The sequence below is a fragment of the Hipposideros armiger genome, unplaced genomic scaffold, assembly GCF_001890085.2.
Source record: "Hipposideros armiger isolate ML-2016 unplaced genomic scaffold, ASM189008v1 scaffold_351, whole genome shotgun sequence".
NCBI lineage: Eukaryota > Metazoa > Chordata > Mammalia > Chiroptera > Hipposideridae > Hipposideros > Hipposideros armiger.
The window spans coordinates 921,484-934,835 of NW_017731701.1; the positions used below are offsets into that span (position 1 = coordinate 921,484).

At 38.3% G+C, this 13,352-nt stretch overlaps 1 protein-coding gene across 1 annotated transcript in view; it reads left to right on the plus strand.

Moving 5' to 3' along the window:
* The first annotated feature begins 245 nt into the window (after nt 1–245).
* FGF10 (fibroblast growth factor 10) overlaps nt 246–13,352 on the plus strand; it is an 88,694-nt gene continuing 75,587 nt past the window's right edge. Inside the window, exon 1 of the mRNA XM_019661511.1 lies at nt 246–2,131. Coding sequence (XP_019517056.1) covers nt 1,744–2,131 — 388 coding nt within the window. The 5' untranslated portion in view covers nt 246–1,743. The remainder of the gene's footprint in view (nt 2,132–13,352) is intronic.

The window sequence follows — 13,352 nt, forward strand, 5'->3', positions numbered from 1 at the left end:
AAAAGAAAATGCCCCTTTAGGGGAAAGTGCAAAGGAAATTGCATAGAAAAGGAAACAGCAGAATATTAGCCCAATTGTGTGGTTAAATCTTCCCAATCTCAAAAAGTGCGTTCGCTTTGAAGTGCACGCGTGATTCCGTAAACGACTCATGTTAGCAATTAGAAATCCGTCCTTTGGGTCCCCGATTTCATTTGTGCCCAGAGAGGCGACTTTTAAGGGTGACAATAAATCTCCCTGAGCTTAAAAGGCAGCGAGGGCCAAAGTGTGAACTTTTTACTTCAGCAACGGAAGGGAGAAATCAGTGATTCATTAAAGCACAGACCTCCTTGGAAGCTGGCAGAAGAGGAGGAAAGGAAGCTAATTATGTCTCCCTTTTTTTGTGCTTGCTCAGACCAGTTTATAATCTGCTGGTGTGGAGGGTTTATCCTCAGCATCTTCTGCTTTCTGCCCCAGCTCTCCCCTTCTTCTGGGAGCCAGAGAGGGAAGAAAAAAGTCAGCTAAGCACCAGACTCCAGGTGGCTCTCAAGTACTTCACTGCCAAAAGAAAAAAAAAATCCTATGCTGGAAAACCAGTGAGAAAGGGGCTCCCCGGAGGGGATTGGTTCAGGCTGGAAGACAGCAAAATTCAGAAAGCCTGAGGATACAGCCCTCGCCGGTGGCCTGCGCAGCAGCGAGCACAAGGACGCTTTTGCAGCAATTAGCTGGAGCTGGAGGCTCAGCAGGGCGGAGGTTGCGGTGCCGTGGTGCAAGGAAGGGACCAGCAGCCCCCCAGCTCCTCACAGAGTCATCGCGCTCTCTTCTCCTCGCTCCCCTGCTCTCCCCACTCTCGCCCCTTCCCTCCTCCTCCCTCTCCCTGGCGTTCCCAGCAGCCCAGGGTTTCAGATGTCCCACCGCAGTTTGACCCCCTCCCCCCGCTTCTCCACCCCTGCAAATGAGGTTTGACCAGCAGAGGCAGAGCCCACCTCTGGCTTAGAATCACTGACATTTAGACTCCAGGCTTCAACCTGTTTACAAGCGGGCTTTCCAAAGGAAAGGGGGGTTGGGGGGGGGAGGGAAATAGGGCCAAACAAAACACCAACCGCCATCCCCCCAAACAAGAAGTGACTTTCTGCAGGCTTCAAATCAACAGGCACCACCAAAAAGAGAAAGCGAGAGAGAGAGAGAAGAAAACAGCACGACCCGGCAGCTGCCTCCAGTTCTGACAACTCCGAAGGGACGCACTTTTAGAACTGGGGAGCGGGCTGGGGCTGTGCGGAGAGGGACCAGAAGGTGCCAACCACAGACGGGCGCAGCTCTCTCCCCCAGCCTCCCACCCCAACCCCTTTGGGTTTTGTTCACCGTGCTGTCATCTGTTTCTCAGACCTTTTTTTTTTTTTTTCTTTTACATCTAACATGGTGAAGAAAGGGGTGAAGAAGAGAACAAAGTAACTCCTGGGGGAGTGAAGATCGCTGGTGACCGGCACCACCACCTCCACCAAACAGCTCCTGCTACTGCGGCCACCCACGTCCACGGGTCACTGGGAGACTTGAGAGGCGCAGGGTAGCAGATCCGAGCAAGGAGAGGCAGCCGGCCCTTCCGAGGAGTTATGGATGTTGGTGTATTCACTTCTGGCCAGATCCGCACCCAGAGGGAGCTAACCAGCGGCCACCACCTCCAGCTGTCTCCTTGCCTCGCACCAGGTCTTACCCTTCCAGTATGTTCCTTCTGATAAGACAATTTCCAGTGCCGAGAGTTTCAGTACAATGTGGAAATGGATACTGACACATTGTGCCTCAGCCTTTCCCCACCTGCCGGGCTGCTGCTGCTGCTTCTTGTTGCTGTTCTTGGTGTCTTCTGTCCCTGTCACCTGCCAAGCCCTTGGTCAGGACATGGTGTCACCAGAGGCCACCAACTGCTCTTCTTCTTCTTCCTCCTCCTCTTCCTCCTCCTCCTCGTCGTCGTTGTCGTCGTCGTTGTGGTCGTCGTGGTCCTCCTTTTCCTCTCCTTCCAGTGCGGGGAGGCATGTGCGGAGCTACAATCACCTCCAAGGAGATGTCCGCTGGAGAAAGCTATTCTCTTTCACCAAGTACTTTCTCAAGATTGAGAAGAACGGGAAGGTCAGCGGTACCAAGAAGGAGAACTGCCCGTACAGTAAGTAACAAATGCGCGCTCCCCTCCTTCCAATTATCCACCCCCACCCCACAAGGGGGGGGGAAATCTGTTCCAGATGTGGCCAGCTAAATATTTACGTCCCCAACCCCTGTAAAATGATTAAGTGGAATACTTTCACACTAAATCACCCCCCAGCCCCGTGTATACGTTGTGCTGCCGCACCCCCTCCCCGCAGCCCTCTCCTTCCACACCCCCAACTCCTCGCCACCCTATCCGCCCTGTCTCTCTGGCTTGTCACTCTCCTGACTACTCAGGGCGCCCAAGAGTTGCTGCAATGCGTTGATGCCCCTCTCCTGTCTCCATCACCCTTCCCTACCTCATCCCAAGGTCTCCATTCCCTCCGTTGTGGAAACGTCTCAAGTAAACACATTTTGTTTCTTTTCGCCCACAATCTTATTAATAGTTTGGGGACAGTTTCCTCAAGCTGAAAATAATGATCTGTTGTCAATTATTGGGGCTTTATGAGAACTTTATTTAAGAAAGAAACGTCAATTCCACTTGCTTACTACCCCCAACTCTTTACCCTACCACCTCTCTAGATAGGAGTGAAAGTATTTTTCTGGTTTTAATTTTTTTTTTGGAGGGGGTGGTGGGTCCCTCATTTTGGCTTGAGTGATTGCAGTTCATGAAGTTAGCTTTTCCGGCATCACTGCTGCTATTTGTCTTCTGCCTGCTTTTTCTCTTGGTAACATGATGCTCATGTCTGCGTTGTCAATAGCATATGCGCTGCTTTGTGGTGTCCTGTTGTACTGGTTTCTTCTGAAACCTCTCATATTGCAGAGCCATACTACTACAGCATTGTAAACATCTGGGACTGGATTCACACAGACCTCACACAAATTTCATTGTCATTCTTTTATTTTCAAAGTAAAAGTCATAAGTCTGTTTCCATGGCTATAGTTTATAGCCCCATCGGATGGGGTTTTCCTCTCAGTACAAATTATACCCCAGATTTCTGGGTTTCTTTCCTTTTTTCCTTTCTCTCTCTCTTTCTTTCCTTCTTTAGCACTTTTTCTTCTTTCTTTCTTGCAGAGGTGTGGGTTGGGGAGGGGGAGGGAGGACTAGAAGAGGAGGAGTGGATATTGTGCCTCTCAAATCTGTCCAGCAAAGCCAGATTCCTCTTTTGGCTTCCTTTCCTCCTTACTTTCAAGTGGTGAGACTTATTCATCCTCTATTGATTGCTATTTGAAAGGATCCTGAGGCTATGTAATGGCACACTGAAGATAGTAGACAATGATATTTCAATATCTTTAATGACCATTTAGCATTACCTCAATGGTACTTTCAAGTCACCTTTTAAAGGGATCTTTTTGTGTCAGTTTGGGAATTTGAAACATATATTTGCCAACTAACTTAAATCCATGAGTCATACATTTCAAGATTCCTTGGTGCAGAAAAGTATCTGGTGCTAAGAAAGACAGTTAACTGGAACTTAGCATTTTCTTTCTAAGTGAAAATTGACAAGAATTAAGACTTAGTTTTCACATTTGGGGATTCATATACATTCAGCATTACTTCTGTTCCTCCTCAGCTGCTGCTGACATTTACTAAAATTACAATATATTCACAAGTAACAATATTTGTAGAAGGTTGTTGAAGTATATCATTTTATGTTTCATATTAAAGATGTTAAATAACCAATCAATTATATTTTTTCCATTCTGATGCATTGAAAGTGACTGAAATAATGTCATTTATGATAAAGGTTTTTTCAATTGTTACCTGAATTCATTAGGCACTATGTATAGATGTTATGGTGGTTGATTAAAACTTTAATAACTTGGTTCACTTCTAAAACAAAATAGATGTGGTGTCATCCAGGTAGGATGATAGGGAAGAAACTGTCTAAACACTTACTGAAGAGCGAGCTGAGAGTTTAAACAAAAATAATTCCCATGGACTAAAATTCTTCTTTGTATTTTTAGTTCCTGGAGATTACTCAAAGAAACATAATAAAATTTTAGAATGTTAACCTCGAGCAAACTTTCTTCTTTTTTTTTGACACTAATTTGATTTTGCTATTGCTATATTTCAAGTGTCTTAAGGATATGATGCAAGGACTAATCTGCACTAGTTTATTTATGCAACTTAAATTACTATTTTCTAAAATAATAGTCACTGTGTGATAAATGATTTAGTAAAATGATTTCCAGGGTGCACAATGAATTATATTTTTACAGTAAGAATTATCTGCAAAGAGAAAAGTATACAACTTTTATTGCATAAATACAAGTGTGGAAAATTTCCATCCTAACTGTCCAAAATATACCACTATCTCTTCCATATGATAAAGTATACTAAAGTTCTTGTCAAAATTACAATATCTTATATAGTAATGCAATCTTAATCAGTGGTTGAAAATAAAAGGGGGGGCGGGTCTTACTCTGTTAAATAATGTCAAGTCATAAATAATTTAGACTTTCGAAGAACATCTGTATGAAGACATAGCAAGTGAAAAGCAGAGGTTGAAAAAGCCTTAATTTCACATGTGGCAGGGTAATCAGGATGCTGCTACAATTTCCAGCTGGACTGATTCAGCTGAACTACATGGTATCATTAAGATATTGTCTAAATGTTGCATAATTACATGTGTACAAACTTTTGCCATGCCTACAGGGTAACCAGCCAGCCAGCCCACCAAATGGTAGCCTGTTAAATATTAGGGTATCTAACCTCTGAAGAGTGTCAGTTCCTTGTCCAAAAACCACATTTCAGTAACATTTTCCTAAACAAGTTATTAATTATTCTTAATACACAAAGCTGTTCTTTTGAGGTTTGCTTATTTGAAGCTTAATTTTCTTTGTTACTTTTGACCCTAGTATTATTGCTGCTAAAATACAGTAACAGCTTATCTAAGAGGTTACATGTTTGTGATGTCCTGGGTAATTAAACAACGGTTTCACTGAAAAATGCTAACAAAAGGGAAGTAAGGAAATCACTCATAAGTGTTGCGAAATTATTTTTAACTTCTCCTTCCAAAGGTGGTTCCCAGAAATTGGATGGTTCTAAAAATATTACATTTGCTAAAAAAAAACCCTTCTCAGTTTGGGTGATTATTATAATTTCTATTTTTTATTGGTATGGAAGAGGTATTTTTGGTTGTTGTTTTCTCTTTGGCCATTATGGAAGTATAGAATAAAGGGAGCAGAGATGAATTATGTTTCTCCTGTTAGAAGTCTGAGAAAGCTTGAATAATTTAGAATAGCTGTGGTGTATCTGTCACTAGATATGCTCAGGTTCATTTAGGTTTGTTTTATCATTCTTTACATCTAGATCTTTGCCCTTGAAACATTACCACTCGGCTCCAGTTATGGCCTCCTAGAAAGGCTGGTTACAGCTGTTAGGTACCTTGCAACTGGGACTGGTAGACTTATTTCTGAACGTAAGTAAAACAGCTGTGGGCTTCTCCCATGGTTGTCCCTTGCAGAATAGGGGAGTCTAGTGAAAAGAAAATGTATCCCTAAACTTGAGACAGCCAAGGATGGATATTCTCAAAATGGAAAAACCATCATGCTTATGAGTCTTTCTTGAAAAAGAGTATGGGAGACAAGAGAGAAATCGGCACGTACTGAATACGTTACGTGCCCCATTTCTTTAACTATATATCTCATTTAACACTCATAGCCCTATGATTTAGATATAATTATCACATTTTTCAAATATGAAAACTAAGCCCGAAAAAAGTAAATTACCCCAGGTCATCAACTAGAAATTGGCAGAGCTGGGATTCAAGCTTAAGTCTATGGGTTTATATCATGCCTTATTTTTTCTACCTCTTTGCTCCTGGCAACACTGATACCAACATATTAGAATCAGGCACCTCAAAACTCTAAAACACAAATTATTCGAAAACATAATTGCTTTCAGCTATGAATGCCAACAGCTCTTCAGAATGAAAGTGGAAAAAGTAGCACAATGACAGTGGAACAGAAACAGAAATAGTGCAGGTGGCTTCATGGTATCAGACTCTGTTAGTGCATTCTCTAGGTGCAAGATCTCTTTTGATACTATGAGCGGGAATATAATTACTTATGGATACACAACATACACATACATTGATCGCACTCATTTTAAAAGAGGGCATTAGAAATACATGACTATTTAAGAAAAATCCATGAATGTCTTGGACATAGTAATTGTTTACAGCTGAGGGCCAAATGTTTAATTATTCCCATGTGTGATAAAATAATTCAATTATAAGCCAATGTGAAATTGGGATATTGCAGATACTTCTGATATATGACTCTAAAAGGGGTAAAAACTTAGAGACCTAAAGATAGATGATAGATAGATAGATAGATAGATAGATAGATAGATAGATAGATAGATAGACAGATAGAAAAAGCTTTAACATGAGTCTGCAAATCAAAAAGGCATGTCACCACATAAAAATGAAAAGTTACTGGCTAGGATTAAAGGTTTGCATTATTTTTAACCAGGACTACAACTTATTGTAGGAAGTTACATTATGTGAGAAAGTAATTGTTGACAAAAATAGGGACTCAAATATTATCTCCTAAAAATAATACAACAGTCTCCTAGGAAGAGAATCAATATACAATTATGGCTTTCACTGGTGTCTTATATAAGTTGTGGCTGTTTCTAGAGTTTGCATAATTTATAACCGGCAGCATTTAATCATGAGCATTGAGGATTTATGAAGGCGGAAGGCACTGTATTTAATGTTTACGTGACACAGGGCCTGTTACCTTTACTGCATTCCTACCATATGGACCCTCCACTTTGATGGCTTTATCATAAATCCATTAAAAATGCACAATTACAGAGAGTTTCCTCTTCATAAACCTGATTTATAACCATCTACTAGAAGAAACCCAAGAAAACTGTTGGCAGAAATCACATGCCAATAATGGAGTATGAGAATTCAGAAACACTAATCCCCAGGTCTTGGGTATTTCAGTAATCTGTTACCTAAAGGCATGGACCACTCTTTCAAGACATTTTTCAAAATGATATTCAAGCACAGAATTTAAAAGAAGAATCACGTCTCATAGAATAAAGGAAACCCCATTGTATGCATCTTCCACATTTTTACTATTCAGTTTAGAGCGAAAAGCCTTATACAGTCTTTGGCTTTTTTTTTTCTTTTTAGCATTTAATGAACTTATAGTAGAACATGAATGAGCACTTTAAATTCCTGTACAATTACCTTAATGTTCAGAGGCAAACCCCATTTATTATCCAAATGTCTGACTTTCCACAAGCCAAAATGTTGGAAAAAAGTTGACAGCTCATTTGAAATGGAGCTAATGTTCCTCACATTTATGAGCTGCCTATGAATATCTACATCTTTCCTAAGCCTTAAATGTCTGTATGCTTACCAAAATTGTAGTACAAATGATATTTCTTTATTATGCTTCAGAAGGAAAAGTAATGCATGTGTATTAGTTCAAAGTGATTTTAATCTCTCTTAACATTAATTCTGTGAACTTTGCGATGAAGAATAATTCAGATGACGTTTTTAGTATTACTGTTCCAACATTTGTCAGCATTAATAGTTGATGTTTGCTTAATGTGAGTAAGTAGAATATTAGCATTTCCCTCCCAGAAATTGAAGTTCCCTTTTAATTTTCCAGTAAGATGGCACATAAGATTCATGTTTATGCAATTTTAATACAGTTTTATCAGTCTAGAAAAGTAATGAATCTCATTCTGTCTCAAGTCCTTTATACAGAAGTATCTTAATTTTTCATGGTATATTGCAGTTATTTAAGATCACTTACTTACTTTGGCCATTTGACCAATGGTGTTTGTTACATGGTTTTGCAGATGAAAACTGTCTACTTATCATAATTGCCCCTCTTTCTTTTCAGTGCCTGTTACCTCTACATATGCCTGTCAGTCAGTATACCAAGTGAAAATCTGGTAATCTGCAAACTTTAATATTAGTAAAAGAAAATATAGCTGCATCATGGGAAGCCACCAACTACACTCTGATACTGAATTAATAGTGGTGATGATAATTAATATATAGTGGTGATGCTTTACAGGATCTGTTTAAAACCAAGTATTTAATTAGTACAGATTTTATACAAATAGAAGGTTTCAAGATATCTAAAAGGGAGCTAGGTCACCCAGAAAATAATGGCCTTAAAGGCTCCCTTGCTTTTAAATCAGGTCAGTTGTGTTCTTTCTTTGAACATTGTGTTCTAATTGGAACAATAAATCAAAGACGACACTCAGAGTAGATTCCCATGTAAGGTGGACAACTGGACAGTGACTTTTTACTGCTGCTAACACGTGCATCCAATTACCATTTGATAGATTCATAGTGCTGGCAGTAAAGCATTGCCTCATTTTATAGTTCACCTAATAATTCTTCAACCTAAATCTGTCCAACTTTACCTATATCTAATCTGTCAGTGTGTGTGTTATCATTAATGAGGAATTTTTGAATTTTTGGCATGCTTCTTACAATGAATAATGGCATTGACATATTAACAAATCATTTTATTAATCATAATAAAAGAGGTAAAGTATTGATTAAATCAATTTCTCCCCAACTTCAAGTAATAGTCAACTAAACATAACCTAATAATTAAATTACAACTGTAACTTAATTATGAACAGTATAGGTTAATAGCAACTTAATTCTAAATAGCAACTGTTAACTGCAAAATTAGAAACTTCTTTAAAAAGACCTTTTTCTATAATCACTATTATTTTCTTTCCATGGCCTTGTGTTAACAAGCTATATTGAAAAACATACATGTCCATCCTTAACCTTTTTTGGGGGCATTGCCCTGTTTGAAGATAATTTGACATATTCATAGAGTCTTTATAATTGAAGACCCATCAACTTCTTTCTAATAGTTCTGTTTTGAGACAATTATACATCTGAAATATCAGCTATCTGTGACAAGCCTGCCTCTGAAGCATTGTGAATCCCTAATACTTTATCACCCTTTCATCCCTCCGTTATTTTCTCCTCCTTTTCTTGTTTTTCTTTTTGTTTTCCCCCTTTCACGGGCTTCTAAACCCCCTACATACCATCGAGACCAGAGAAAGTCATCCATTATCATTGCTTAGCATCCCATGTTACAGTTAGAGTCAGTGACCTAGACCTTTATGGATATGTAGCACCCTAAATAGATAGTTAATATACTATGCATAAAAGTCTTCAGCAATGTAAATTCAACATACTTCATCAGGAGCCTTTTCTCATTTTGAACCTTTAGTGAATGTTCCTTCTCCCAGCACGCAGACCAGTTTCTTATAGCTTTGTCTTTAATGAAGTCAGCAAACCACAGATAAGTCCCTTCTGAGAATAGATTCTGACTGTCTGATTATTAAGTCATCATTCTGCATTTTTCTTCCAGGTTAAATATTCTGTTCCCCATAACCTTCCTTGCGGGTTCGTTTTACCTTTCTTTCCAATTGTTTTAGTACATGCAGCACTTACCAGCCACTTTGTCTATTTCCTTATCTTTTTGCCTTTGTCTAGACTTCTATAAGACAAAGAAAGTGAAGATCATTTAGAAAATCAAGTAATTATTTCTCTTCTATTTTAGTCATCATTTAATTTAAAGAAGATGAATGCTAATTTGGAGGTCTTTAGTATTTCTAACTTCCAGAATTTCACTTAGATCATATAGCTTCACTGTACGCCTCTGCCAAATATAGCTCTTTAAAATGAAACCCATGTTCTCATTAACAGTGGTTATCAAAGGGGAAAAGTGTGAAACGTGCATACATGTACACTCCAGGCTGACAAAATACAGAAATGCACATCTCTTTATTAGAAAGATATGGAGAACAGACAGAAGTCAGAATTTGAATGACTAGCATACCTGTGTTCACATATTTCAAGAAAGGACCCTTTGGCACTGAATGCTGAATAGATTTATTTTTATTATATGCAGAACCTATTTACATATGTTAAATTGATGTGTTACTGTGACAACAATTAAAAGCTAAGCTTCTTGTTACCATTTGTTTCAAATTATATAGATACATAGATATTAATATATGTCCAAGGCTTAAATGGCTTTGATTTATTGATAGTATTAAAAGAAAAATTAATATTTTGTAACATGAGGAAAATGAAAAGACATGGATGTTCATTTATATACTATTTATGATCTAGAGTGAGATATATTTACAATGTTATTAATAATAGTAATTACCATTGTAGCCAGCCAGATTTCTAGGGCATTTTGGGGAACATCTCCATAGAAGGATACGATCCGCAAATAATGAAAAAAAAAAAAGTGCTAGGTGTGTTAGTCAGATTGTGGTATAAAAAGTTGGTGAACAAAACGACAGACATGCTTTAAAGCTGAAGCCGGAGAGATGGTAAAGAACATATAATTAGAATGTTAGAAGCCAGAGGCAAAGCAGCAGAAGCCATAGAGCATTTGGACAGACTATGAAAGGAGGAGGAGATCTTTTGCTGGAGTGATGAAGACAAGGGTTTTGAACTCCCAGGAAAGAAATCAAGCTAATGAGTAGTGCTGCAAAAGGGCTGACATGACAAGAAAGGTGTGAGGGAAATATAACCCAAGCCCTGGCACTTGACTGGATGTTAAATTAACTGAAATGAGAACCTGCGGTCTAAAAGGAATCCCACAAAAGTAATCACAGCCATGGTATCAAAGTAAGGAAAGCTAAAGCCAAGTGTCTTCTAAAGAGGCAGTATGATAGAGGGATTAAAAGTAGAGACTTTAATCAAAAGTGATTACAAGTGTGGACCTAGGTTGAAAGCGAGGTTTGATGACACAGAAGTGGGTGCATTTGAGTCTCCAAACTGCCAGACAATAGTGTGTGACTTGGGCAAGTTGTCATCGGTAAAATAAAGATATTAACAATATCCTCATTTTTGTTTTTTAACACACCCACCTCTTTCCTACATGGTAAAGATTTAATGAGATCATTCATTCACTCAACAGAAATGTACTGAGTGCTCTGCTGTATGTCAGATGCTGTATGACACTTAAATACAGCGGTGAAAAAAAAAAGCTCTCGCAGATCTTCACTCTACAGTGTCAAAAACATAAACAGTAAGCAAAGAGATAATAGGATGAAAAACTGTGGTAAATGCTATGGAAGAGACAAGTAAGGTATTGTGACAGAAAACAACTGGGAATAATTTCAAACCTCATGGCCAGTGCCTCCTCCAAGAAGCAGTATAGAAAAGCACACTGAGCTTGGGGGTTTGGTGAGTGTGAAGTAGTTGGACTTGTGCATGTAATAGTTTAATGGTGCCTGGTACATAATAAGCCCTCATCAAATGGATACTGTGAACAGAAAAATATGATGCCTCCCCTTGTTTCAAGGGGAAAGCAACTAGCAGATTATTTGATAAAGTGGGAATTAAAAATATTGGAATTGAAGAAAGAATTGAAATTGAAGAAAGAGGCAGGAATGAGGAACACACCTAGCATTTTTTAAAAGGGGAACTAGAACAACTGAATTATTTAAGATTTGGAATTTTAGTGTTCATCATGTTCTGAAGTTTGGGGGAAAGAGTAGAAATCTGGTTAAGAGATGAGTAGTAGATCTTTGAAAACTGAAGATAACTTGAGGAAAGAGTAAAGAGCTGAGAATAAAAAGTAGAAGTTAACAAATGTGTTCAGGACACAACTATAAAAGAGAACAAAAGAAACTAAAAAATAGGGACAAAACAGGTAACTGGAGAGAGGGAGAAGACAGATTATTGCTTAAAAGGCAAAAGGAGAAGTGGCTCAATTTTTAAATATTTCGAAACAAATCTTATATTTCAAGTTACCATATGGCTTTGAATCAGGATTGTCACAGATGCTCAGCTTTCAGTAAATTCTGCAGTGAAATGTCTTGTTTCTCATCCCATGACTGTGACCTTTTTGGTCCATACCCTCCAAGAGTTTGCAATCTAGAGATAGAGACAGAAGATCTTAACAGGGAGTTGAAAGATAATATAAGGCAGATTATACTAAATGTCAAAAAACAAACAGGGCAGAAAAACAGCAACCTGTAATGAGGAAGGAATGAATGGCTTGATGAGGGTCACACTGAGGATACGGGACTTCAGCTAGACATAAACAGGTAGAAACTGAGGAGTGAGAATATTCTAAAAGAAAGCCCAGAAGCCATGTGGGTGCACAACCTCACCTGAAGCTTTCAGGAAACAACGGGAAGACCAACAGGATAAAGTGGAGTTTACAAACCAGTGGGTAGCTTATAATACACAAAGCAAAACACACTAAGACGTGCTATCATGCGAGAGGGAAGTATGTAAATATCCTTAGATTTGAGGACTTAACATTTTTTTGCTAAAATATTACACTTAAACAGTTTTTATTTAAAATTGGCCTTTAATTTGTTTTACTTTTTATAGTAAAGAAAAACAAAAAACAAAGAGAAAGCAGAGGAATATTTTTAAAGAGTATAAATTATAGTACAATTGACATACCTTAAATATATTAAAATTGTAGTTTGTTTGGCAAAAACAAACAATCAAATAAAAACACCTTAATACTAATTGTATACTAGAGGCATGAAAAAGTAGCTCTGCTCTACACCAAATGTCATCATCAGTAGTATTTCTGATTTACTAAATGCTTATTACTTAAAAATTTAAAATAGTCCCTGCTGCAAAAGTTCTTAACATAGACATATCACTGGGAAGGGGGTTGTAATTTCACAGCAGATTCCCAAAGAAAACAGTAAGGCATCAGTAGTACTTGCTCCAGTTGTGTATTTTTTCTTGTCATTCTTGTTCTAAATTGCCTTAGATTTACGTGGTTTAGGTGAGTAGAAAAAGAAACAAAGTAGACTACAGTTGTTTATCTTGCAAAAGAGTATACTAAAAGTATTTTTAAAACAAACTAGGAGCAGGATACAAGACAGCATGTTTGCCGCCGTGCCCACTATTAAAACCATGAGTTTTGGAAACCAATTTCTAGATGGAGAATCTGGATTCTAAAACTGTGTGGCTGTGTGGCCTCAGACAAATTACTCCCTGGATCTTGATCTCTGCAACTGTTAAGTGAGGATGATACTATCACCCACCTCATCATTGTTGGAAGGATGGATTTGTACATTTACAAATGAGACTATAAATGTACACGTCTCAGTAGAGGGCCTTGCACATTTTAAGAACTCAAAAATGTTAGCTTGCATTACTATTCTATGCTATGACTACTGTTTTTTTGTTTTGTTTTGTTTTGTTTTTTAATTATCCTACTTGCTGAAAAGAACC